Here is a 23,505-nt window from a genome sequence, read left to right as displayed (position 1 = left end):
TCCTTTTAGAAGGGGCAGAAGAGACTTTGTAATTGTGGAAATATATCAGTCTATTAAGTTGCAGTTTTTGTAGGTCAGAAATGGGTAAAGTCTTCAGTTTTGTATGGTGCAATCTAAATAATATACCCTCTTAATCTTTGTTAATGAGTAAAAATGAAATTGCTCTGACTGCTAGATTCCTGTAGAATCTGTGCAGAGCCTACTCTTTGGGAAACAAATGGAGTTTAAATGTGTGTGTTAGAGATAGCATTAGCTGTAATCTTGGAATGACAGCATAAGTTCAAAGTAAATATTTATAGCCAGTATTAGTATTTTTTTTAGTTCATTAAATCCTTATCTTCTAACCTTGAAGCATTAGAAACAAGGAAATATTAAAGCATAGAAAATACTGAGAATATTTAAATGAGTGGTGCTAAGTATTATTTAAAAGTTTTTGTATCATTCAAAAGAAGCTAATGCGGATGCTATTTTAGGACTTTAGTGTTAGAGTGTACTAAAATAGAGTCTAAATCTTTTTCACTCTGGGCCCACATGATTGTTTATGAAGTTCAGGCATTCTTCTGACAGTTTTGGATTGAAAGGTTCATCATTCTAGCCATGCTGGAATAGGAGATAGTGTTTTCAGAAGAAGAACATAATTAAGGTATTGAAAGAGAATAGCAAGAAAATAAGAGCAAAGACCAACTGAAAAGACTTTTATTATAGCTTCTCTTTCATAGCTCCTTTATTGTTTCCACAAGTGGCTTTTCCATTCATTCTCTATTTTCCCCCTTGCAGGGCTCTCTTCCCTGTCCACACTTGTTCAGGGTGCCCTCATTCAGTTCTTTGTCTTGCATGTCATCTGTGGTCTGACGATTGCCAGCTCTGACCCTGCTCTGAACTCCAGAGTCATTGTCTAATGACTAATTGTTTATGGTTGGAAAGGCTGCCTGAACTCTGTAGTTAGATGCCCAGTTCAAATCCTTACTCTGTCACTTACAGCCTTTATGATCTTGAGAAGCTATTTAACTTGTCTCCATTTGTGTCCTCATTTAGCCTTAAATGAGTTATTATATAATATAAAGTGAATTACTGTAATAATACATATTATTTTTAAAAATTGTTACTGGTATGTTGTGCTGTTTGTTTAAGGATATGCTATATATTGTTATTATTCCTCAGATTTTAGATATGTGATAGATACCTTAGATTTAATATACACAATTTGTTAAATTTTCTTTTCCCTGCTCTGTTCTTCCCTCTGTGCTTGTCATGTAAATAACTGACACGAGCATCTTTCCAGTTGCTTTGTCCAAAAACTTGGATATATTCCTTCATTCTTAATTTTTGCCCTCATCCCCCACATCTAATCTGTCCCCATCCTATCTGCAAAAATATATCTCACATTTGTCCATTTTTCTCCATCTGTACTGCCAGACCTCTCACAGTGCTGTCATGTTGCACATGGACTTATGGAGCATCCTGGCTGATTTCCTTCATCTCCTGCCCTAATACAATCCAGAGTTGATAGAGAATTAATTTCTCTATCATCATTTTCATGGCATTGTAACCCCTGCCTTCCTGAAACCCTTAGTAGCTGCTCAGAAAATAGAGAATGCAGTCCTTACCCTGACCAATAAGATCGTGTGTGATCAGATCTTTCCTCTTGCACCAACTTCCATTGACACTTCTTTCCCTTCCTTGAACATGTTAAGCTTGTGTACCATTTAGGCCTTTGGTATACCCTGTCTTCAGACATCATTGTCTCTCATGGCTGTTATCCTCATATCATTCAGATCCTAACTGAAACATGACCTCAGGGAGACCTTTTTGACTACACAATCAAAAGTAACCATACTCCCATGTCACTTCCTTTCATTCATTGCTTTTTAAATATATCTCGGGTTTTTTTATAATTAGTTTTTTATCTACCCTCCCTCCCAACGTATAAACTTGGTGAGAGCAGGGACTTTATTAGTCTAAATCATCTGTTATATCTAATTTAGTTCTCTTAACTGTGCCTGGTATATACTATATAAATATTTGTTGAACAGATGTTAAATAACTTAATGAACATCTTAATAAATAAGAATTGAAATCTCACATCTGTTGTTACCCATGTTCACAACATGAATCATTGGTAGAATCAGAACTTGAACTCAAATTCTTGTATGCTGTTTCAGTTTCCAGTTCTTGTAGAACCAGCAGAATGAACGTTTCCATTTGAACATAGTTAATGTGGCCCTTTGGAATTCCTTTCCATTTCCGATTTCAGTAGGGGATCTAAAAAATGACCAGCTCAAAGAAAATAGTATAAAGGTTTTATCCTGAGTATGTATGTGCTAACGGATTTTTTTTAATAGATCCCAAAGCTTTCCCACCCCAGAATTCTATGTTTCCACTACTGCATTGTATATCTGAAATGTGATTAGGCATAGCTCAGTCTCAGTGGTACAGTGAAAAGAACAAGAAGCAAATTATGTGCCCCAGTCATGAATCTCTTCAACTCTAAAACAAGAGTGGCAAAAAATAAAAATAAAAATTAAATAAAAAATGAGAGGGATATTGGATGGGATGATGTATTGTATGCAGCCAGTAGCATATACTGGACCTTGTGGAAAATAAAAAAGGAAACAGCCACAGTCCCTCCCTTCCCACAGTGCAAGTTTAATGGCAAAGATCTGCACCACACACAAATAACTTAAGAAGATAGAATTTGGAATGTCATAATAAAAAGATTTGGAAAGGGGGGGGATATTGGAAAAAAGGGTATGAAAAACGCTTAATCATATAACAAAAACATATTTAGAAAAGATTGCAGTAGAGATTTGGGCTTCTGCCTGAACCTAGGTTCTCCCTGTGTGGTACTAGATAAGCTGCTCCTTCCTTCAGTTTCTTCATCTGGAGGTGCTGGTTGGAATTTGATGATCCATAGCTGCACAGTTTCAACATTCCTTCAGTTCTTTGAATATATCAAAAGAGAAAAATATGGAAGATTTTTTAATGCTGTTTGCAGGGGTTTTTCCTTTTGTTTTGGAAGCAGTTTTATTGACATAAATTCACATACCATATAATGCACCTGAGTGTACAGTCAGTGTCTTCTAGTGTCTTTTGGTAGATTCATATAATTGTGCATTCATCACCACAATCAATTCTACAACACTTTTCACCTTCAATAGGGTTCACTATGTTATTCAATCCCATGTTAAATTCTCTGGCTTTCTTTTTCAACCACAATCGCACCCACATATCATCACTGTTAGTTATGTTTACTGTAATGTGTTCCCATCACCCCTGTCCATTTCTATACATTTACAATCAGCCTTATTACATATTCTGCACAAATTAAGCATCAGCTCCCCTGTCTCTGCCCTCATTTTAACTTCTGGTGACCTGTCTTCTAAATATTAATACCGTGAGTTTGCTAGTTAGATTTAGCTCATATTGGTGAGGTCATACAATATTTGTCCTTTGTGTCTAACTTATTTCACTTAACATTATGGTCTCAAGGATTGTCCATGTGCTTCATGACCATTTTTCCTTACAGCTGCATAATAGTCATATATATATGTATCATATTTTGTTTATCCATTCATTGGTTGATGGACACTTGGATTGTTTCCATCTGTTAGTCAATATTGCTGTGAACAACAGTGTGCAAATATCTGTTTGTGCCTCTGCTTCAGTTTTTCTGAGTATATACCCAATAGCAGTATTGCCAGATCATATGGTAGTTCTAGACGTAGCTTCCTGAGGAACTATCTTACATGGCAGCTGTACCATTCTCCATTCCTACTAACAGTGAATAAGCATTCCTATTTCTCCACATCCTCTTCAACCTTGCAGCTTTCTGTTCTTTTTTTTTAATATGGGCCATTCTAGTGCATGTGAAATGATTCTCGCAGTAGTTTTTTTTTTTTTTAATTTTTTAAATACCAAAAAAACACCAAACAAACGTAGACATTCCTATTTTGATCATTCCATTCTACATATATAATCAGTAATTCACAATATCATCATATAGTTGCATATTCATCATCATGATCATTTCTTGGAACATTTGTGTCTATTCAGAAAAAGAAATAAAATGAAAACAGAAAAAATTTATACATACCTGTTCTAGTTTGCTAGCTGCCAGAATGCAACACACCAGAGACGGATTGGCTTTTAATAAAAGATTTATTTTGTTAATTCTTCAGAGGAAAGGCAGCTAACTTTTATCTGAGGTTCTTTCTTATGTGGGAAGGCTCAGGGTAATCTCTGCTGGCCTTCTCTCCAGGCTTCTGGGTTCCAACAACTTTCCCCGGAGTGATTCCTTTCTGCATCTCCAAAGGCCTGGGCTGAGCTGCCAATGCTGAAATGAGGTATGCCAAGCTGCTTAGGCTGTGCTATGTTGCACTCTCTCATTTAAGCACCAGCCAATTAAGTTAAACATCATTCATTGCAGCAGGCATGCCTCCTAGACAACTGCAGATGTAATTAGCAACAGATGAAATTCACGTGCCATTGGCTCATGTCTGCAGCAACAAAACTAGGTGCCTTCACTTGGCCAAGTTGACAAATGAATCTAACCACCACAATACCATACTCCTTACCCCTCTCTTTCATTGATCACTAGCATTTCAAACTAAATTTATTTTAGCATTTGTTCCCCCTGTTATTTATTTTTATTCTGTGTGTTCTAGTCCTCTCTTGACAAGGTAGATAAAAGGAGCATCAGACACAAGGTTTTCACAATCACGCAGTCACATTGTGAAAGCTGTATCATCATACAATCATCTTCAAGAAACATGGCTACTGGAACACAGCTTTACATTTTCAGGCAGTTGCCTCCAGCCTCTCCATTACATCTTGAATAACAAAGTGATATCTTCTTAATGCGTAAGAATAACCTCCAGGATGACCTCTTGACTCTGTTTGGAATCTCTCAGCCATTGACACTTTGTCTCATTTCACTCTTCCCCCTTTTGGTCGAGAAGGTTTTTTCAATGGCTTGATGCTGAATCTCAGCACATTCCAGGGGTTTTCTCAGTTCCTTGATGCTGAGTCTCAGCTCATTCTAGGATTTCAGTCCCACGTTGCCAGGAAGGTCCACACCCCTGGGAGTCATGTCCCATGCAGACAGGGGGAGGGTGGTGAGTCTGCTTGTTGTGTTGGCTGGAGAGAGAGGCCACATCTGAGCAACAAAAGAGGCTCTCTTGGGGGTGACTCTTAGGCCTAATTTTAAGTAGGCTTGATCTATCCTTTGTGGGGTTACGTTTCATATGAACAAACCCCAAGACTGGGGGCTCAGTCTATAGCTTTAGTTGTTCCCACTGCTTGTCTCACAGTAGTTTTGATTTGTATTTCCCTAACACCTAGTGATATTGAACTCCTTATGTGCTTTTCAGCTATTTGTATATCCTCTTTGGAAGGATGTTTACTGATGTCTTTTCACCATTTTTTAAATTGGGTGGTTTGTCTTTCTATCATTGAGTTTTAGGGTCTCTTTATTTATCCTGGGTATTAACCCTTACTGGGTTTGTGGTTTCCAAATATTTTCTTCCATTAAGTAGGCTGCCCTTTCACTGTCTTAACAAAATCCTTTGAAGCACAAAAGTGTTCCATTTTGAGGAGGTCCCATTTATCTGTTTTTCCTTCTGTTGCTTGTGCTTTGAGTGGTAAGGTCTAAGAAACCACCTCCACCATCAGATCTTTGAGATGTTTTCCTACATTTTCTTCTAGAAATTTTATGGTCTGGCTTTTATATTTAGGTCTTTGATCCATTTTGAATGACCTTATACCTATAACAGGTCCTCTTTCATTCTTTTGGATGTTGATATCCAGTTCTCTCAGCACCATTTGTTGCTCTGTCCCAGTTGGTTGGACTTGGCAGCCTTGTAACAAATCACTTGACTGTAGATGGGAGGATCTGTTTGTGAACTCTCAGTTTGATTCCATTGGTCAGTATGGCTATCTTTATGCCAGTATTACCATACTGTTTTTTACCACTAATATGCTTTGAGTCATGAAGGGAGAGTCCTCCAATTTCATATTTCTTTCTCAAGATGTTTTTGACTGTTCGGGGTCCCTAACCCTTCCAAATAAATTTGGTAATTGACTTTCCCAGTTCTACAAAATAAGCTATTGGAACTTTGATTGGGATTGCACTGAATCTGTACATCAATTTGCATAGAATTGACATGTTAACAATATTTAGTCTTCTGATTCATGGGCGTGGAATATCCTTCTGTTTATTTAGACCTTTTTGATTTCTTTTATGATGTTTTTCTGCTTTCTGAATACATGTCTCTTACATTCTTGGTTATCTTTTCCTAGCTATTTGATTGTTTTAACTGCTATTGTAAATGAAATATTTTTCCTGACTTCTTCCTCATATTGCTCATTACTAGAGTAATGAGACCACAGTAATGTACTACTGATTTTTGCGCGTTAATTTTATATCCTCCATTTTGCTGAACTCATCTATTAGGTCTAGTAGCTTTATTGTAGATTTTTCGAGACTTTCTAGGTATAGGATCATATCATCTGCAAGCAGTGAAAGTTTTACTTCTTCCTTTGCAATTTGGATGCTTTTTATTTCTTTTTCTTGCCTAATTGCTCTAATTGGAACTTCTAGCACAGTGTTCAATAACAATGGTGACGGTGGGCATCCTTGTCTTTTTCCCAGTCTCAAAAGGAAAGTTGTCAGTCTTTCACCATTGATTATGACGTTAGCTCTAGGTTATACATATATATCCTTTAATGTTTTGAGAAAGTTTCCTTTTGTTCCTATCTTTTTAAGTGTTTTTTTCAAGAAAGGATGTTGGATTTTATCAAAAGCTTTTTCTGCATTAACTGAGATGATCTGTGGTTCTTTTCCTCCAATTTGTTAATGTGGGGTATTACATTAATTGATTTTCTTGTGTGGAACCACCCTTGCACACCTGGAATAAAACCCACTTAATGGTGTATAATTCTTTTAATGTGCAGTTGGATTCAATTTGCAAGTAATTTTTTTCCCCATCAATATTCATTAGAGAGATTGGTCTGTAAATTTCCTTTCTTGTAGTATTTTTATCTGATTTTGGTGTTGGGGTGATGTTGGCTTCATAGAAAGAGTTAGGTAGTATTCTCTTCACTTTTTAGGAAGAGTTTGAGCAAGATTGGTATTAATTTTTCTTTGAATGATTGGTATAATCACCCGTGAAGTGTGGGCTTTTCTTTTTTGGGGAGGTTTTTGATGACTGTTTCAATCTCTTGTGATTGGTTTTTGAGATCTTGTTTCTTCTAGAATCAGTGTAGGTTGTTCCTATGTTTCTAGAAAATTGCTCATTTCATTTAAGTTGTCTAGTTTGTTGGTGTACAGTGCATAGTTTTAAAATTTTAGGTATTTGAGAAGGATCCTTGGTAATGGTTTTATTTCCATGAGGTGGAAACTAGGAGAAATGAGTTTCAGGTGGGGAGTAGAGGAATTCTCCATATGTTAAGCATGAGAACAGGGTACAAGGAAGAGTATATGGTTATAGGGCTTATGCATTTATGTATCTGTGGGAGATGGCAGTGAAATAGAAAGGATAGTTTTCAGCTCTGTGATTTTTTTTTTTAATTTTTCATTTTCCTATGATGTTTTTGATACAAGTAAACATCAGTATCTTAAAGAAATCTATGATGTTTCTTTGGACTGTTAGTTTGTTCACAGCATGTTTTCTGGTGGCGCCTTGCCTATAAACCAGTTTTATTTGCTGGTTTACAGAAAGAATCATGTAAGCTCCGTATGTTTAACAGCATCAGATCTCAGACTGAGACAACCATCCAAATGTTGCCTTAATTTGGGTTTTTGATTAGATATTTTCTATACATTGTTTTTTCTTCCCACAGAAAAATGCATTTTAGAGATCTTTCCATTAATCAGGAGCTTTATTTTCATTTTGCATCTGCATGATGTTTCATTTTATGGATGCTCTGTAGTAATTAATCATCCCCTTAATGATTTTCCTACATCTTTTTTAAAAAAGCATTTGATATTAGATATTAGATATAATATCTAATATCAAATATTATTCCATGAATGGAGTATGTTTATTTAAAATATTTTTATAACATACTGTATTTTTTTCAACCTCTGATAAAAAGATTCTATTTTAAATTTTGTATTGAACAAATGCAATTTTATTCTGCTTCAGTGTATTCTCCCTAAATCCATATAAGCTTACTAATAAATTAAGCTAGTATTATAAATACATTCTTAAAATTCCTCTTAAAATAACCTAGCTAGATAGGTTAAGTTATTTGTACTGAGCAATGTACCTGGTAATAATAACACATATAAAATATAATAAAGTTTAAAATACACTAATACTTCAAATATTCTATTTAAGAAATCAATGAAGTTTAGTAAAAATATAAATGGATTTGTTAATAACTTTGATTACCTGAATTTCAAAGAATCTGGCTTTTGGTTACTTGGTCTTTTTTTTTTTTTTTTTTTTTTTTATTAATTAAAAAAATTAACTAACACAACAATAGAAATCAATCCATTCTACATATGCAATCAGTAATTCTTAATATCATCACATAGGTGTATGGTCATCATTTCTCAGTACATATGCATCGATTTAGAGAAAGAAATAGCACTACAACAGAAAAAGAAATAAAGTGATAACACAGAGAGAAAACACAAAAATAAAAAGTACAAAAATATATAAGAGAAAAAAAAAAACAAAACAAACAAACAAAAAAAACTATAGATCAGATGCAGCTTCATTCAGCGTTCCAAGATAATTACATTACATTTAGGCAGTATTGTGCTGACCATTTTTTTTTTTTTTTAGACGTCATACCATTCTACATATGCAATCAGTAATTCTTAACATCATCACATAGATGCATGATCATCGTTTCTTAGTACATTTGCATCGGTTTAGAAGAACTAGCATTATAACAGAAAAAGATATAGAATGTTAATATAGAGAAAAAAAAATAAAAGTAATAATAATAAGAACAAAACAAACAAAACAAAACAAAACAAAAACCTATAGCTCGGATGCAGCTTCGTTCAGTATTTTAACATGATTACTTTACAATTAGGTATTATTGTACTGTCCATTTTTGAGTTTTTGTATCTAGTCCTATTGCGCCGTCTGTATTCCATCAGCTCCGATTACCCATTATCTTACCCTGTTTCTAACTCCTGCTGAACTCTGTTACCAATGACATATTCCAAGTTTATTCTCGAGTGTCGATTCACATCATTGGGACCATACAGTATTTGTCTTTTAGCTTTTGGCTAGACTCACTCAGCATAATGTTTTCTAGGTCCATCCCTGTTATTACATGCTTCATAAGTTTATCCTGTCTTAACGCTGCATAATATTCCATCGTACGTATATACCACAGTTTGTTTAGCCACTCGTCTGTTGATGGACATTTTGGCTGTTTCCATCTCTTTGCAATTGTAAATAACGCTGCTATAAACATTGGTGTGCAAATGTCTGTTTGAGTTTTTGCCCTTAATTCCTTTGAGTAGATTCCCAGCAATGGTATTGCTGGATCGTATGGCAATTCTATATTCAGCTTTTTGAGGAACCGCCAAACTGCTTTCCACAGTGGTTGCACCATTTGACATTCCCACCAACAGTGGATAAGTGTGCCTCTTTCTCCGCATCCTCTCCAGCACTTGTCATTTTCTGTTTTGTTGATAATGGCCATTCTGGTGGGTGTGAGATGATATCTCATTGTGGTTTTGATTTGCATTTCTCTAATGGCCAGGGACATTGAGCATCTCTTCATGTGTCTTTTGGCCATTTGTATTTCCTCCTCTGAGAGGTGTCTATGCAAGTCTTTTTCCCATTTTGTAATTGGGTTGGCTATCTTTTTGTTGTTGAGTTGAACAATCTCATTATAAATTCTGGATACTAGACCTTTATCTGATATGTCGTTTCCAAATATTGATTCCCATTGTGTAGGCTGTCTTTCTACTTTCTTGATGAAGTTCTTTGATGCACAAAAGTGTTTAATTTTGAGGAGTTCCCATTTATTTATTTCCTTCTTCAGTGCTCTTGCTTTAGGTGTAAGGTCCATAAAACCGCCTCCAATTGTAAGATTCATAAGATATCTCCCTACATTTTCCTCTAACTGTTCTATGGTCTTAGACCTAATGTTTAGATCTTTGATCCATTTTGAGTTAACTTTTGTATAGGGTGTGAGATATGGGTCTTCTTTCATTCTTTTGCATATGGATATCCAGTTCTCTAGGCACCATTTATTGAAGAGACTGTTCTGTCCCAGGTGAGTTGGCTTGACTCCCTTATCAAAGATCAAATGACCATAGATGAGAGGGTCTATATCTGAGCACTCTATTCGATTCCATTGGTCGATATATCTATCTTTATGCCAATACCATGCTGTTTTGACCACTGTGGCTTCATAATATGCCTTAAAGTCTGGCAGCGCAAGACCTCCAGCTTCGTTTTTTTTCCTCAAGATGTTTTTAGCAATTCGGGGCACCCTGCCCTTCCAGATAAATTTGCTTATTGGTTTTTATATTTCTGAAAAATAAGTTGTTGGGATTTTGATTGGTATTGCATTGAATCTGTAAATCAATTTAGGTAGGATTGACATCTTAACTATATTTAGTCTTCCAATCCATGAACACGGTATGCCCTTCCATCTGTTTAGGTCTTCTGTGATTTCTTTTAGCAGTTTTTTGTAGTTTTCTTTGTATAGGTCTTTTGTCTCTTTAGTTAAATTTATTCCTAGGTATTTTATTCTTTTAGTTGCAATTGTAAATGGGATTCGTTTCTTGATTTCCCCCTCCGCTTGTTCATTGCTAGTGTATAGAAATGCTACAGATTTTTGAATGTTGATCTTGTAACCTGCTACTTTGCTGTACTCATTTATTAGCTCTAGTAGTTTTGTTGTGGATTTTTCCGTGTTTTCGACGTATAGTATCATATCGTCTGCAAACAGTGATAGTTTTGCTTCTTCCTTTCCAATTTTGATGCCTTGTATTTCTTTTTCTTGTCTAATTGCTCTGGCTAGAACCTCCAACACAATGTTGAATAATAGTGGTGATAGTGGACATCCTTGTCTTGTTCCTGATCTTAGGGGGAACGTTTTCAATTTTTCCCCATTGAGGATGATATTAGCTGTGGGTTTTTCATATATTCCCTCTATCATTTTAAGGAAGTTCCCTTGTATTCCTATCCTTTGAAGTGTTTTCAACATGAAAGGATGTTGAATCTTGTCAAATGCCTTCTCTGCATCAATTGAGATGATCATGTGATTTTTCTGCTTTAATTTGTTGATATGGTGTATTACATTAATTGATTTTCTTATGTTGAACCATCCTTGCATACCTGGGATGAATCCTACTTGGTCATGATGAATAATTCTTTTAATGTGTTGTTGGATACGATTTGCTAGAATTTTATTGAGGATTTTTGCATCAATATTCATTAGAGAGATCGGCCTGTAGTTTTCTTTTCTTGTAATATCTTTGCCTGGTTTTGGTATGAGGGTAATGTTGGCTTCATAGAATGAGTTAGGTAGTTTTCCCTCCACTTCGATTTTTTTGAAGAGTTTGAGGAGAGTTGGTACTAATTCTTTCTGGAATGTTTGATAGAATTCACATGTGAAGCTGTCTGGTCCTGGACTTTTCTTTTTAGGAAGCTTTTGAATGACTGCTTCGATTTCTTTACTTGTGATTGGTTTGTTGAGATCATCTATCTCTTCTTGAGTCAAAGTTGGTTGTTCATGTCTTTCCAGGAACCCGTCCATTTCCTCTAAATTGTTGTATTTATTAGCGTAAAGTTGTTCGTAGTATCCTGTTATTACCTCCTTTATTTCTGTGAGGTCAGTAGTTATGTCTCCTCTTCCATTTCTGATCTTATTTATTTGCATCCTCTCTCTTCTTCTTTTTGTCAGTCTTGCTAAGGGCCCATCAATCTTATTGATTTTCTCATAGAACCAACTTCTGGCCTTATTGATTTTCTCTATTGTTTTCATGTTTTCAATTTCATTTATTTGTGCTCTAATCTTTGTTATTTCTTTCCTTTTGCTTGCTTTGGGGTTAGCTTGCTGTTCTTTCTCCAGTTCTTCCAAATGGATAGTTAATTCCTGAATTTTTGCCTTTTCTTCTTTTCTGATATAGGCATTTAGAGCAATAAATTTCCCTCTTAGCACTGCCTTTGCTGCGTCCCATAAGTTTTGATATGTTGTGTTTTCATTTTCATTCGCCTCGAGGTATTTGCTAATTTCTCTAGCAATTTCTTCTTTGACCCACTCGATGTTTAGGAGTGTGTTGTTGAGCCTCCACGTATTTGTGAATTTTCTGGCACTCTGCCTATTATTGATTTCCAACATCATTCCTTTATGGTCCGAGAAAGTGTTGTGTAAGATTTCAATCTTTTTAAATTTGTTAAGACTTGCTTTGTGACCCAGCATATGGTCTATTTTTGAGAATGATCCATGAGCACTTGAGAAAAAGGTGTATCCTGCTGTTGTGGGGTGTAATGTCCTATAAATGTCTATTAAGTCTAGTTCATTTATAGTAATATTCAGATTCTCTATTTCTTTGTTGATCTTCTGTCTAGATGTTCTGTCCCTTGATGAGAGTGGTGAGTTGAAGTCTCCAACTATTATAGTGTATGAGTCTATTTCCCTTTTCAGTGTTTGCAGTGTATTCCTCACGTATTTTGAGGCATTCTGGTTCGGTGCGTAAATATTTATGATTGTTATGTCTTCTTGTTTAATTGTTCCTTTTATTAGTATATAGTGTCCTTCTTTGTCTCTTTTAACTGCTTTACATTTGAAGTCTAATTTGTTGGATATTAGTATAGCCACTCCTGCTCTTTTCTGGTTGTTATTTGCATGAAATATCTTTTCCCAACCTTTCACTTTCAACCTATGTTTATCTTTGGGTCTAAGATGTGTTTCCTGTAGACAGCATATAGAAGGATCCTGTTTTTTAATCCATTCTGCCAATCTATTTCTTTTGATTGGGGAATTCAGTCCATTGACATTTAGTGTTATTACTGTTTGGATAATATTTTCCTCTAACATTTTGCCTTTTGTATTATATATATCATATCTGATTTTCCTTCTTTCTACACTCTTTTCCATATCTCTCTCTTCTGTCTTTTTGTATCTGACTCTAATGCTCCCTTTAGTATTTCTTGCAGAGCTGGTCTCTTGGTCACGAATTCTTTCAGTGACTTTTTGTCTGAGAATGTTTTAATTTCTCCCTCATTTTTGAAGGATAATTTTGCTGGATATAGGAGTCTTGGTTGGCAGTTTTTCTCTTTTAGTATTTTAAATATATCATCCCACTGTCTTCTAGCTTCCATGGTTTCTGCTGAGAAATCTACACATAGTCTTATTGGGTTTCCCTTGTATGTGATGGATTGTTTTTCTCTTGCTGCTTTCAAGATCCTCTCTTTCTCATTGACCTCTGACATTCTAACTAGTAAGTGTCTTGGAGAACGCCTATTTGGGTCTAATCTCTTTGGGGTGCGCTGCACTTCTTGGATCTGTAATTTTAGGTCTTTCATAAGAGTTGGGAAATTTTCAGTGAAAATTTCTTCCATTAGTTTTTCTCCTCCTTTTCCCTTCTCTTCTCCTTCTGGGACACCCACAACACGTATATTTGTGCGGTTCATATTGTCCTTGAGTTCCCTGATACCCTGTTCAAATTTCTCCATTCTTTTCCCTATAGTTTCTGTTTCTTTTTGGAATTCAGATGTTCCATCCTCCAAATCACTAATTCTATCTTCTGTCTCTTTAAATCTATCATTGTAACTATCCATTATTTTTTCTATGTTTGCTACTTTATCCTTCACTTCCATAAGTTCTGCGATTTGTTTTTTCAGTTTTTCTATTTCTTCTTTATGTTCAGCCCATGTCCTCTTCATGTCCTCCCTCAATTTATCGATTTCATTTTTGAAGAGGTTTTCCATTTCTGTTCGTATATTCAGGATTAGTTGTCTCAGCTCTTGTGTCTCATTTGAGCTATTGGTTTGTTCCTTTGACTGGGCCATATTCTCAATCTTTTGAGCGTGGACAGTTATCTTCTGCTGCTGGCGTCTGGGCATTTATTCAGATTTCTCTGGGTGTTGGACCCAGCAAGGTTGTAAGATTTTTCTGTGAAATCTCTGGGATCTGTTTTTCTTATCTTGCCCAGTACGTGGCGCACGTGGCACACGTTTGTCTCAAGTGTTTGGAATGGGTCTCCCCCAGTCACCGATCTCCGTGGCCTGGGGCTTTCGGATCCAAATCTCTCCATTGGTTCAGGGGCCGCGCGTGGTGGGGGCGTCAGCTGCCGCGGCTTGAGGGGACCCTGTGGCTGGTTGCGGGCCGCAGCGGGCCTGGGGGATTCCCCACCGGACCAGGAAGCCTCCCGTGGGGGGGGGCTTCCGCAGCTTGGATAGCCCTCCTATCTGAGACTCGTATCCGCGGACTCGAAGCAGAGACTCGAAGCCGCCCGCAAAAGAGGGGTGCCACCTGCCTCGGCTTGGGAAACTTGCTTCTCCAATACTCTCAGCTGGCCCGGAAAGAGGGGAGGGAGTAGCTCGGACCACCGCAGCTGCCGCTGTTCGGGAGATCGCACGCCGCTCGGGGGTCTCACTGCAGCCGAGTCTCGCAGTCAGTCTAGCCAGCCCAGACTTTGGATAGCCCTCTGATCCGGGACTCGTAGCCGCGGACTTAAAGCCGAGACTCGAAGCCGCCCGCAAAAGAAGGGCGCCGCCTGCCTCGGCTTGGGGAACTTACTTCTCCGATACTCTCAGCCGGCTTGGGAAGGAGGGAGGGATTAGCTCGGACCGCCGCAGCTGCGGCCGCTCGGGGGTCTCGCCGCAGCCAAGTCTCGCAATCAGACTTGCCAGCCCAGACTTTGGATAGCCCTCTGATCCGAGACTTGTAGTCGCGGACTCGATGCCGCCCGCAAAAGTGTGGCGCCGGCCGCCTTGGCTGGGAAGCTTGTCTCTCCGAGTCTCTCAGCCAGCCCCGGAAGGAGGGAGGGATTAGCTCGGACCGCCGCAGCTGCGGCCACTCGGGGGTCTCGCCGCAGCCAAGACTCGGAATCAGACTTGCCAGCCCAGACTTTGGATAGCCCTCTGATCCAAGACTTGTAGTCGCGGAGTCGAAGCCGCCCGCAAAAGTGTGGCGCCGGCCGCCTTGGCTGGGAAGCTTGTCTCTCCGAGTCTCTCAGCCAGCCCCGGAAGGAGGGAGGGATTAGCTCGGACCGCCGCAGCTGCGGCCGCTCGGGGGTCTCGCCGCAGCCAAGACTCGGAATCAGACTTGCCAGCCCAGACTTTGGATAGTCCTCTGATCCGAGACTTGTAGTCGCGGACTCGAAGCCGCCCGCAAAAGTGTGGCGCCGGCCACCTTGGCTGGGAAGCTTGTCTCTCCGAGTCTCTCAGCCAGCCCGGAAGGAGGGAGGGATTAGCTCGGACCGCCGCAGCTGCGGCCGCTCGGGAAATCGCCTGCCGCTCGGGGATCTCACTCACCGCAGCTGAGTTTCGCAGTCAGACTAGCCAGCCCAGACTTGGTTACGCTGTGTGTCCATTCCCTGCTGTAGCCCCGGGAGCTGTTTTGTACTGTTTCTGTTCACCTATTAGTTGATTTGGAGTCGGAGGAACTAAGACGCATGTACCTTACTAAGACTCCATCTTGGATCTCTTCCTAAATTGTCAGAATCAGTCTCAAAGTCAGTGGGGCTTGGGGAGCAAAGTAATAGTCCAATAATTTTGGACCTGTGAGCTTTCAGACTCTACAAATCCCTTAGTTTCCAATCTTTTTTTTTTTTTTTTTTTAACATATGATCATTCTGTTCTACATACATAATCAGCAATTCACAATATCATCACATAGTTGCATATTCATCATCATGATCATTTCTTAGAACATTTGCATCAATTCTGAAAAAGAAATAAAAAGACAGCAGAAAAAGAAATAAAAGAAAAACAGAAAAAAAAATTGTACATGCCATACCCCTTACCCCTTCCTTTCATTGATTATTAGCATTTCAAACTAAATTTATTTTAACATTTGTTCCCCCTACTATTTTTTTTTATTTGATATGTTCTACTTGTCTGTTGACAAGGTAGATAAAAGGAGCATCAGACACAAGGTTTTCACAATCACATAGTCACATTGTGAAAGCTGGTAACAGACCATCAAGAGAGAGAATTAGGGGAAGATATTGGGTAATTGGAGCTGAAGGGATACAGATTGTTAACAGAACTGAATATGAAAATTCAGAAATGGACAGCACAATACTACCTAACTGTAATACAATTATGTTAAAACAGTGAATGAAGCTGAATGTGAGGATAGAGGGAGGAGGGCTGGGGGCACAAATGAAATCAGAAAGAAAGATAGATGATAAAGATTGAGATGGTATAATCTAGGAATGCCTAGAGTGTATAATGATAGTGACTAAATGTACATATTTTAAAAATGTTTTTACATGGAAAAGAACAAAGGAATGTCATTACTGCAGGTAGAATAGATGGTAATTAATATTTTAAAATTTCAACTTATATGTGAGACTAAAGCAAAAGTGTTTATTTGGTACAAAATTTATATTTTGACTAGTGCATTTCCTAATATAACTTATGTAGATAGCTTGATTGAACAACATAAGTACATGGAACCTTGGGTAGGACATGAGATTTTGTTGGTTTGTCCAAAGTGATGCCCCGATGAATCCCAGAGTGATTTGATCAGTGAGTGGAAAAGTATTTGCAAAGTCTCTTTCAGGGAATGCTGAGAACGGGGGAAAATTCAACCTCCCCAAGTTGAATTCTTGATATTCTTACAAGCAGTGTGGACAACCAAAGCTACAGGCTGAGCCCCTAGTCTTGGGGTTTGTTCATAGGAAACTTAACCCCACAAAGGCTAGGTCAAACCTACTTAAAATTAGGCCTAAGAGTCACTCCCAAGAGAGCCTCTTTTGTTGCTCAGATGTGGCCTCTCTTTCCAGCCGACACAACAAGCAGACTCACCACCCTCCCCCTGTCTACATGGGACATGACTCCCAGGGGTGTGAACCTTCCTGGCAATGTGGGACTGAAATCCTAGAATGAGCTGAGACTCAGCATCAAGGGATTGAAAAAACCTTCTTGACCTAAAGGGGGAAGAGTGAAATGAGACCAAAGTGTCAATGGCTGAGAGATTCCAAACAGAGTCGAGAGGCTATCCTGGAGGTTATTCTTATGCATTAAGTAGGTATCACCTTGTTATTCAAGATGTAATGGAGAGACTGGGGAGAACTGCCTGAAAATGTAGAGCTGTGTTCCAGTAGCCATGTTTCTTGATGATGATTGTATAATGATGTACCTTTAACATACTGTATTTTTATGAATGACTTTTCCTCATTTTAGATCTTCCTTCACTCACGTGTCATGCACTCATGGAAGCCTTCCTGACTCCTGATCCAAAGAACTTGCTGTATACCTATACTCTTAATATAGGATATTGTTGTTTTGTTTGCTGTTGTATTTACCATCTACTTCCCACTAAAAGTGCATGGGGTCAGAGAAGGGTCTGTTTTGTTCTCTATACTGTCCTCAGTACATAAAACAGGGCTTGGCATATAATAAGCACTTCAGTATCTTTGTTAGATCCAAATCAGACTTTTTATACTTTGTATGTTTTCCAGTATTCACTAAGAAATTCATATTTTGAAGAAATGAATGATATATGATCTTTTATTTTTTGTATTTCTTTTTAGCCCCATGTGCTGTCAGAAATCTACAGGACTTGGCTCGTATTTACATTCGACGCACACTTAGGAATTTCATAAATGATGAAATGCAAGCCAAGGGGATTCCTCAAAGGGCTCCACCAAAAAGGAAGCGGAAGAGAGTTAAACAAAGAATTAACACTTATGTATTTGTGGGTAATCAACTTATTCCTCAGCCTCTAGACAGTGAGGAGGACGAAAAAATGGAAGAAGATAACAAAGAAGAGGAAGAGAAAGATCACAGTGAAGCCATGAAGCCAGAGCAGCCTCCTCAAAATTTACTGAGGGAAAAAATCATGAAGCTACCCCTCCCTGAATCTCTAAAAGCTTACTTGACATATTTTAGAGAAAAGTAACTTAGGTCAACAAGAAAGAACGCCTACTGATAATTCCTTTGGTCTTGAAAATGTAGCATTTGTTAGGAGTTAAAAGAGAAATTATTTCTTTCCGAGCGAATTGTGGTGGAAAATATATAACATGTTTTGTCTTAGTAACAAAAATAATGTATTCTGTGATTAAAAAGAATCCCTTTTATAAAATCTATTTTTCTTTAAATCTTGGAAAAATGACGTTTTAACTCTTGAGTGATTTCAAAGTGGAACGTAGCAATGGTCAAGACTTTATGTACTGTAAATCCTTTTCTGATTCCTAATAAATTTGTAGTGGTGAGAGTTAAATTTAATTTTATATAAGGTTAAATAATGGTTAAGCATATATAATCTGATTTGAATTGCAATTGTTTGAATTTCTGCTAGGAAAACTTTCTTATCTAATGAGGAAATCAAATGCTTTGTAAACCTATTTACCTTACTTTTGTGGCAATCACTATTGCTGAGTTGTTGTAGATATATTCCGGGCAATATATGAGTGCAATAACAGTAAAGATATTGAATAATTTAGCTTTAAAGAAAGAAAAAAAAACCAAGTTTCAAGGAATTCAACAGCCCTGCTACTTTTGCTTTTGAATCCATTGCCAAAATATATGAGGAAAATAACTGCTTCTCTCATAGAGATCTTAAGAGCACATTGAGTGAATGTTAAAGTCTATGTTTAATACAACTTAATTTCTATGGATCCTTTACATTCTCAGTATTTATAAATAATGAAGTTATCTTACTCTCTGGAGTTTTAAAAGATGATATATTTAGGATTGCTTTTTTCTATAGTCCAATGTATACTTAATTTTAAAAAGTTCATTGTTACTCTTTTTATAGCCCATATCATGAATGAATAAGCATGAGTTACTGCCACCTCTTGGATAGCTGTTAGTAGCAGGGCCAGAGCAGATTTGTTCAGCAGATGCACTTTAGCAAATGGAACTTCTTTTCATCTGAATATTCAACTTTGACAAGGTAGGGCTGAGCTAGCCAACATTTACTTTGGAATTCATCTTTTTAATATAAGAAATAGTCATGGAAATTATATGTAGATGCCTTTTGTATTGAAAATCCTGTTGAGAACCACAGTATAATGTTTGGGACCCATGTTGTGCTCATTTAACTCTTCCCATCTTTTCCTTAGTTTCTTCAGGCAAACTTATAATGGTTTTGATTTGTTTAATATCACATGCATAAACCATCCATCATTTGAAGTTTACTTGTAGCTTATCAATAATAAAACAGGCCGTAAATGCTGTTAATCAATTTATTTGATTTATTTTCCCAGTAGGCTCTAAAAATAGTCATTCCTTGTCAAGAAAAGTGTACATTGTAACATATTTACTACTTATGTTACATGGATTACATATTTTTTAAATGAAAAATTTGAGAGTATCACCTATCACACCAGCATCGCTATTATAATAGTAGATCAGATTTGCTTAGGGAAACCTATTTCAATCAACAGGTTGAAAGGATTATCATCTTTTCGCAAATATTGAAATATTGGTAATACAGAGATGATTTTAAAAATCTCAGCTCTGGTAATTCCACAAGATCTGAAAACAAGTATTAGAAGTATTCCAAGCATTACTTGTGTCAAGTAAATGAGCATATTTTAGTAATGTGAAATATAATTTCATGGAAGATATTTGTTTTGTAGCAATGACTGGGTTAGGGGTTGGGGGGATTCTCCACAATCTTTTTTAGGTGATTGCTAAGGTGTTATTGTTATGAAATACCCCATCTCATTTCTACCCAGAAAAGAAAATGTGACTTGGTTTGTTTCATTCAGTTGTCAAATGTTAGAAATGCTCATTTTATTTTGATTTAAATGTGTGTTTAAAAGTTTAATCCTAAATTCCTGGTGCCCACATTTTTATCTAGAAAACCTGGAGAAAGTATCATCTGTTGCCCGCCCCCCCAACTCCCTCCATTTTTTTGCAGCTGGTGTTCAGACGTGTAAAGATGTATATTCTTAAATGATGATTTTACTATTTAGGAAAGAGTTTTTGTTAAGGATATATTTGGAGATTTACTTTTTTTGTATTGTCTTTCATTCTTTTGAGCTTGGCAAAATGTACAGTAGATATTCATGATCATTGCATATTTTTGTCATTAAAATGTATTTTTTGCATTTTTAAATGCATTCATTTTACATTTGTGACTTTATGAACTTTAAATAAAGAGGTAGAAGTGAAAAATGGAAATTCATGTGAAAGCCCTTTTATTCTATTAATGGTGATATTTTAGAATAACTGAAAGCAATTTGGGTTTGTGTTTACTTTTTAATGAGTCTATGTTTACTTGAACATGGAAAATTAATACATTATAGATGAAGTAGTAAATAAAGATGAAATAAAATTAAGTGAAAATGTTGGGAAATATAGTCATGAAATTTTACAGCCAGATAAAACAATGGAAATCATCTCATCTAGATCTTTATTTTGCAGATAACAAAGTAGATCTAGAGAGGTGTCATGATTTGTCCAAGTCATGCAGCTATTTGGAGACGGCCTGAACTAGCATCTAGCATCAGCTAAATCCCAAGACTCTGTCATAGACACCGTAGCTACTAGGAAGATGATTTAAATCTATAGTGATTATTGGTGGATATATTTGGTTCCAGTATTAGTTAAGAAAAATGTTATTAAAATAGCATACAAAGGGGTTGAAATAAAACCAAAATGTTTGTGTTGATTTCTAGCTGTTTGAGATAGTAAAAGTGAAGCAAAGCCTGTATGGGAAGACTTGGAAAATTATTTTGAATAAACAGCTACATATAATTAAGCAACATTCTCCAATGGCCTGACTTATTTTTTTTCTTGTTTTTATAAATTAAGACAGCTCAACACACCTATGGATATATACAGAATTATGATTTATACATGTCTGTATTTGGGCATTTCACTTCCTTCTGACTGTTGCCGCTTCTGAAGCATTTAGGGCTTTTCAAAAGGATTTTATTAAATATATATTAATAGTATATATTAACAGTAAGTATGTAGTATATAATAAATATTTTTGTATATTTAATTAAATAGTACATATGAAAGATATTTATAAAATATATGCAACATACATGTAGGTACATATATGTACCTGCTACTAGGTTTGAGGAAAAACAGCATTACAGTGACCTGTTTGCCTCCTCTCAAGTTTTTCTTAATTCCTCCCTTCTCACAGATAACCCTTTTTTATCATTACCTTGCTTTTATCCTGTAGTTTTGATGCAGATACAGTTTTGTATCTCTAAAGAATATGCTTTTTTTGCTTTATACATGTTTTAAGTTCATATAAGCAGTATCATACCGTATGTCTTTTTCTTTAACTCACTTCACCTTACCCTTCTGAGATTGATCCATGTTATATATGGCTGTGTATTAAATTCTCCAAGTAAAATATACCACAAATTAATTACTCATTCTACTTGTTAATGGACATTTATTGTTTCTTCAAACGGTTCAGTGGTGAACGTTCTTCTTGTGCCTATACATGTAATAGAGTTTTCTTCTCAGGGTGTTCATTTAGGAGTACAATTACTGGGTCATTCAGCTTTATTAGATGGTATAAAATTGTTTCCCCAAGGAGTGTAGTAATATTTGTCCCTTTCAGCAGTGTTTAAGTGTTCCAATTATTCCACATTCTCCAACTACACTTGTTAGCTTTGAGAGATTTTTGCCAATTTGATAGTGTGAAATGATATCTTAAAGAGGCTTTGTTGATTATTAAGGACGTTTTAAAAAGTATTTTCTGGTGTTTCTTTAAGTTTCCTTTTTTTTAAAAGTACACAAGTCTTTTATAAAAATTTACTGGATAGTGTCTTTTTAAAAATGGATTTGTGAGAGTTCCTATGTAGTCTGGATTTTAATCCATTTCCTGTAATATGTGTTGCAAGTATCTTTTCTCAGTTTGTGGTTTCTCTTCTTATTCTATTTATAGTGTCCCTAGATGTACTGGCATTTTTTATTTTAAAAGTCTGTCAAATTTAATCTTCTTCCCATACCCTCAATCCAAAGGTCATGAAAATATTAATTCTTACAAAGCCTCCATGACTTTTGCCTTTTACATTCAATATAACCGGGATTGAACTTGTTGTATGTTAGGAAAGAGTTGTCCATTTTTTTTATTTTTCCCTTTACTGATAATCAATTGTTCAGGCACCATTTTTGGAAAAGTCTCCTTTTCTTCCACTGATTTGTGATGCTAACTCTATCATAAATGAAGTTTTCATAGTTTTTTTGCTCTGTATCTTGGTTTCCTCTTTTGTGTTATTAGTAAATTTATGTATACCTTGTGTACTGTATAGATTTGCAATAATTATTGATTTTGACCTGGTAAGACAAGTCCCTTCAACTTAAATTTCTTGGCTATTCTAGTACATTCAAGCACACACACACACAAACGCAAACACTCTCGGGATTTCCTTTAGACTTACACTGAAATTACAGCACAACTTGTGGGAGAATTGTCATGTTTTCAGATGGAATCTTCAAGTCTAGGAACATAGTATTTCTCTCCTCTTATTTAGATCTTATTCAATGTCTTTTAATAAAGTTAAACAATTTTTGTCTGTGAGGTCTTCCACATCTTTTGTTAGATTTGTTTGTAAATATGTTTTTTCAATGCTGTTTTATTGTTTCTTAATCTTTTTTTAAAAAAGATTTTTAAAAATTTAAAGATTTTTAATCTTTTCTCACCTTTTGTTATGTTTTGTTTTACATAACTTAAATCCAACACTCTTTCAATTCTTTTGAGTTTCCTACATAGCCAGTCATATCATCTTTAGATGAAAACAATTTTATTTTTTCTTGTTTTACCAGATGTCCTGGTTGGGGCCTCTAGTACAATGCTGAACAGAAGTAATGGAAGTGATCAGCCTGTCTTATTTCTTGTTTTATGGCCACTATGTGGTCTTTTTTGTTTTTAGCAAATGGTCTGGTATGCATGAAAAGAAAATATATTGTGTAGTTCTTTTTCTTGTAATGTTTTTATAAATTTATGTATTTCAATTGAATCAAGTTTTTTAATTGGGTTGTTCAAATTAAAAATTTTACTTATTGCCTAAGTAAAAAAAAAATTTACTTCATGTATCATTTGCTAAAAGATGTTTTGCAAAACCTCTCATTTTGATAATGGAATGTTATTTTCTTGTAGTTCTTTCCATTTTTACCATATGTATATTGATGCTATATTACCACATGTGTACACAGGTGCACTCTTTAAAATTGCTATGTCTGTTTCGTGATGTGACTCTTTAATTTTACTTAGGAGCCCTACTTTGCTTCAAAGTCTCTTTTGCCTGATATTCATACAGCAACTTTCTTTTGGTTAGTAGTTGCATTGTATATCATTTTTCACCCTTTTTGTATTTCTGTGTTAAGTGTGTTTCTTATAGACAACATGTTTTAGTTCTACTGGCTG

The 23,505-nt window shown here is 36.3% G+C and overlaps 1 protein-coding gene across 5 annotated transcripts in view; it reads left to right on the top strand.

Moving 5' to 3' along the window:
- The window catches only part of PCMTD1 (protein-L-isoaspartate (D-aspartate) O-methyltransferase domain containing 1), a 100,773-nt gene extending 79,904 nt beyond the window's left edge, over window positions 1-20,869 (top strand). For 3 of the 5 annotated variants that reach the window (XM_077166745.1, XM_077166743.1, XM_077166744.1), the window contains one exon: window positions 17,693-20,869. In XM_077166745.1, the coding sequence (XP_077022860.1) occupies window positions 17,693-18,060 (368 nt within the window). In that variant the 3' untranslated portion in view covers window positions 18,061-20,869. The remainder of the gene's footprint in view (window positions 1-17,692) is intronic. The other 2 variants (XM_077166741.1, XM_077166742.1) reach the window with 1 other exon arrangement.
- Window positions 20,870-23,505: the final 2,636 nt, after the last annotated feature.

Source organism: Tamandua tetradactyla, chromosome 6, assembly GCF_023851605.1.
Source record: "Tamandua tetradactyla isolate mTamTet1 chromosome 6, mTamTet1.pri, whole genome shotgun sequence".
NCBI lineage: Eukaryota > Metazoa > Chordata > Mammalia > Pilosa > Myrmecophagidae > Tamandua > Tamandua tetradactyla.
Note: the sequence above shows the minus strand (reverse complement) of the source record. Positions and strands in the feature narration are given on the sequence as shown.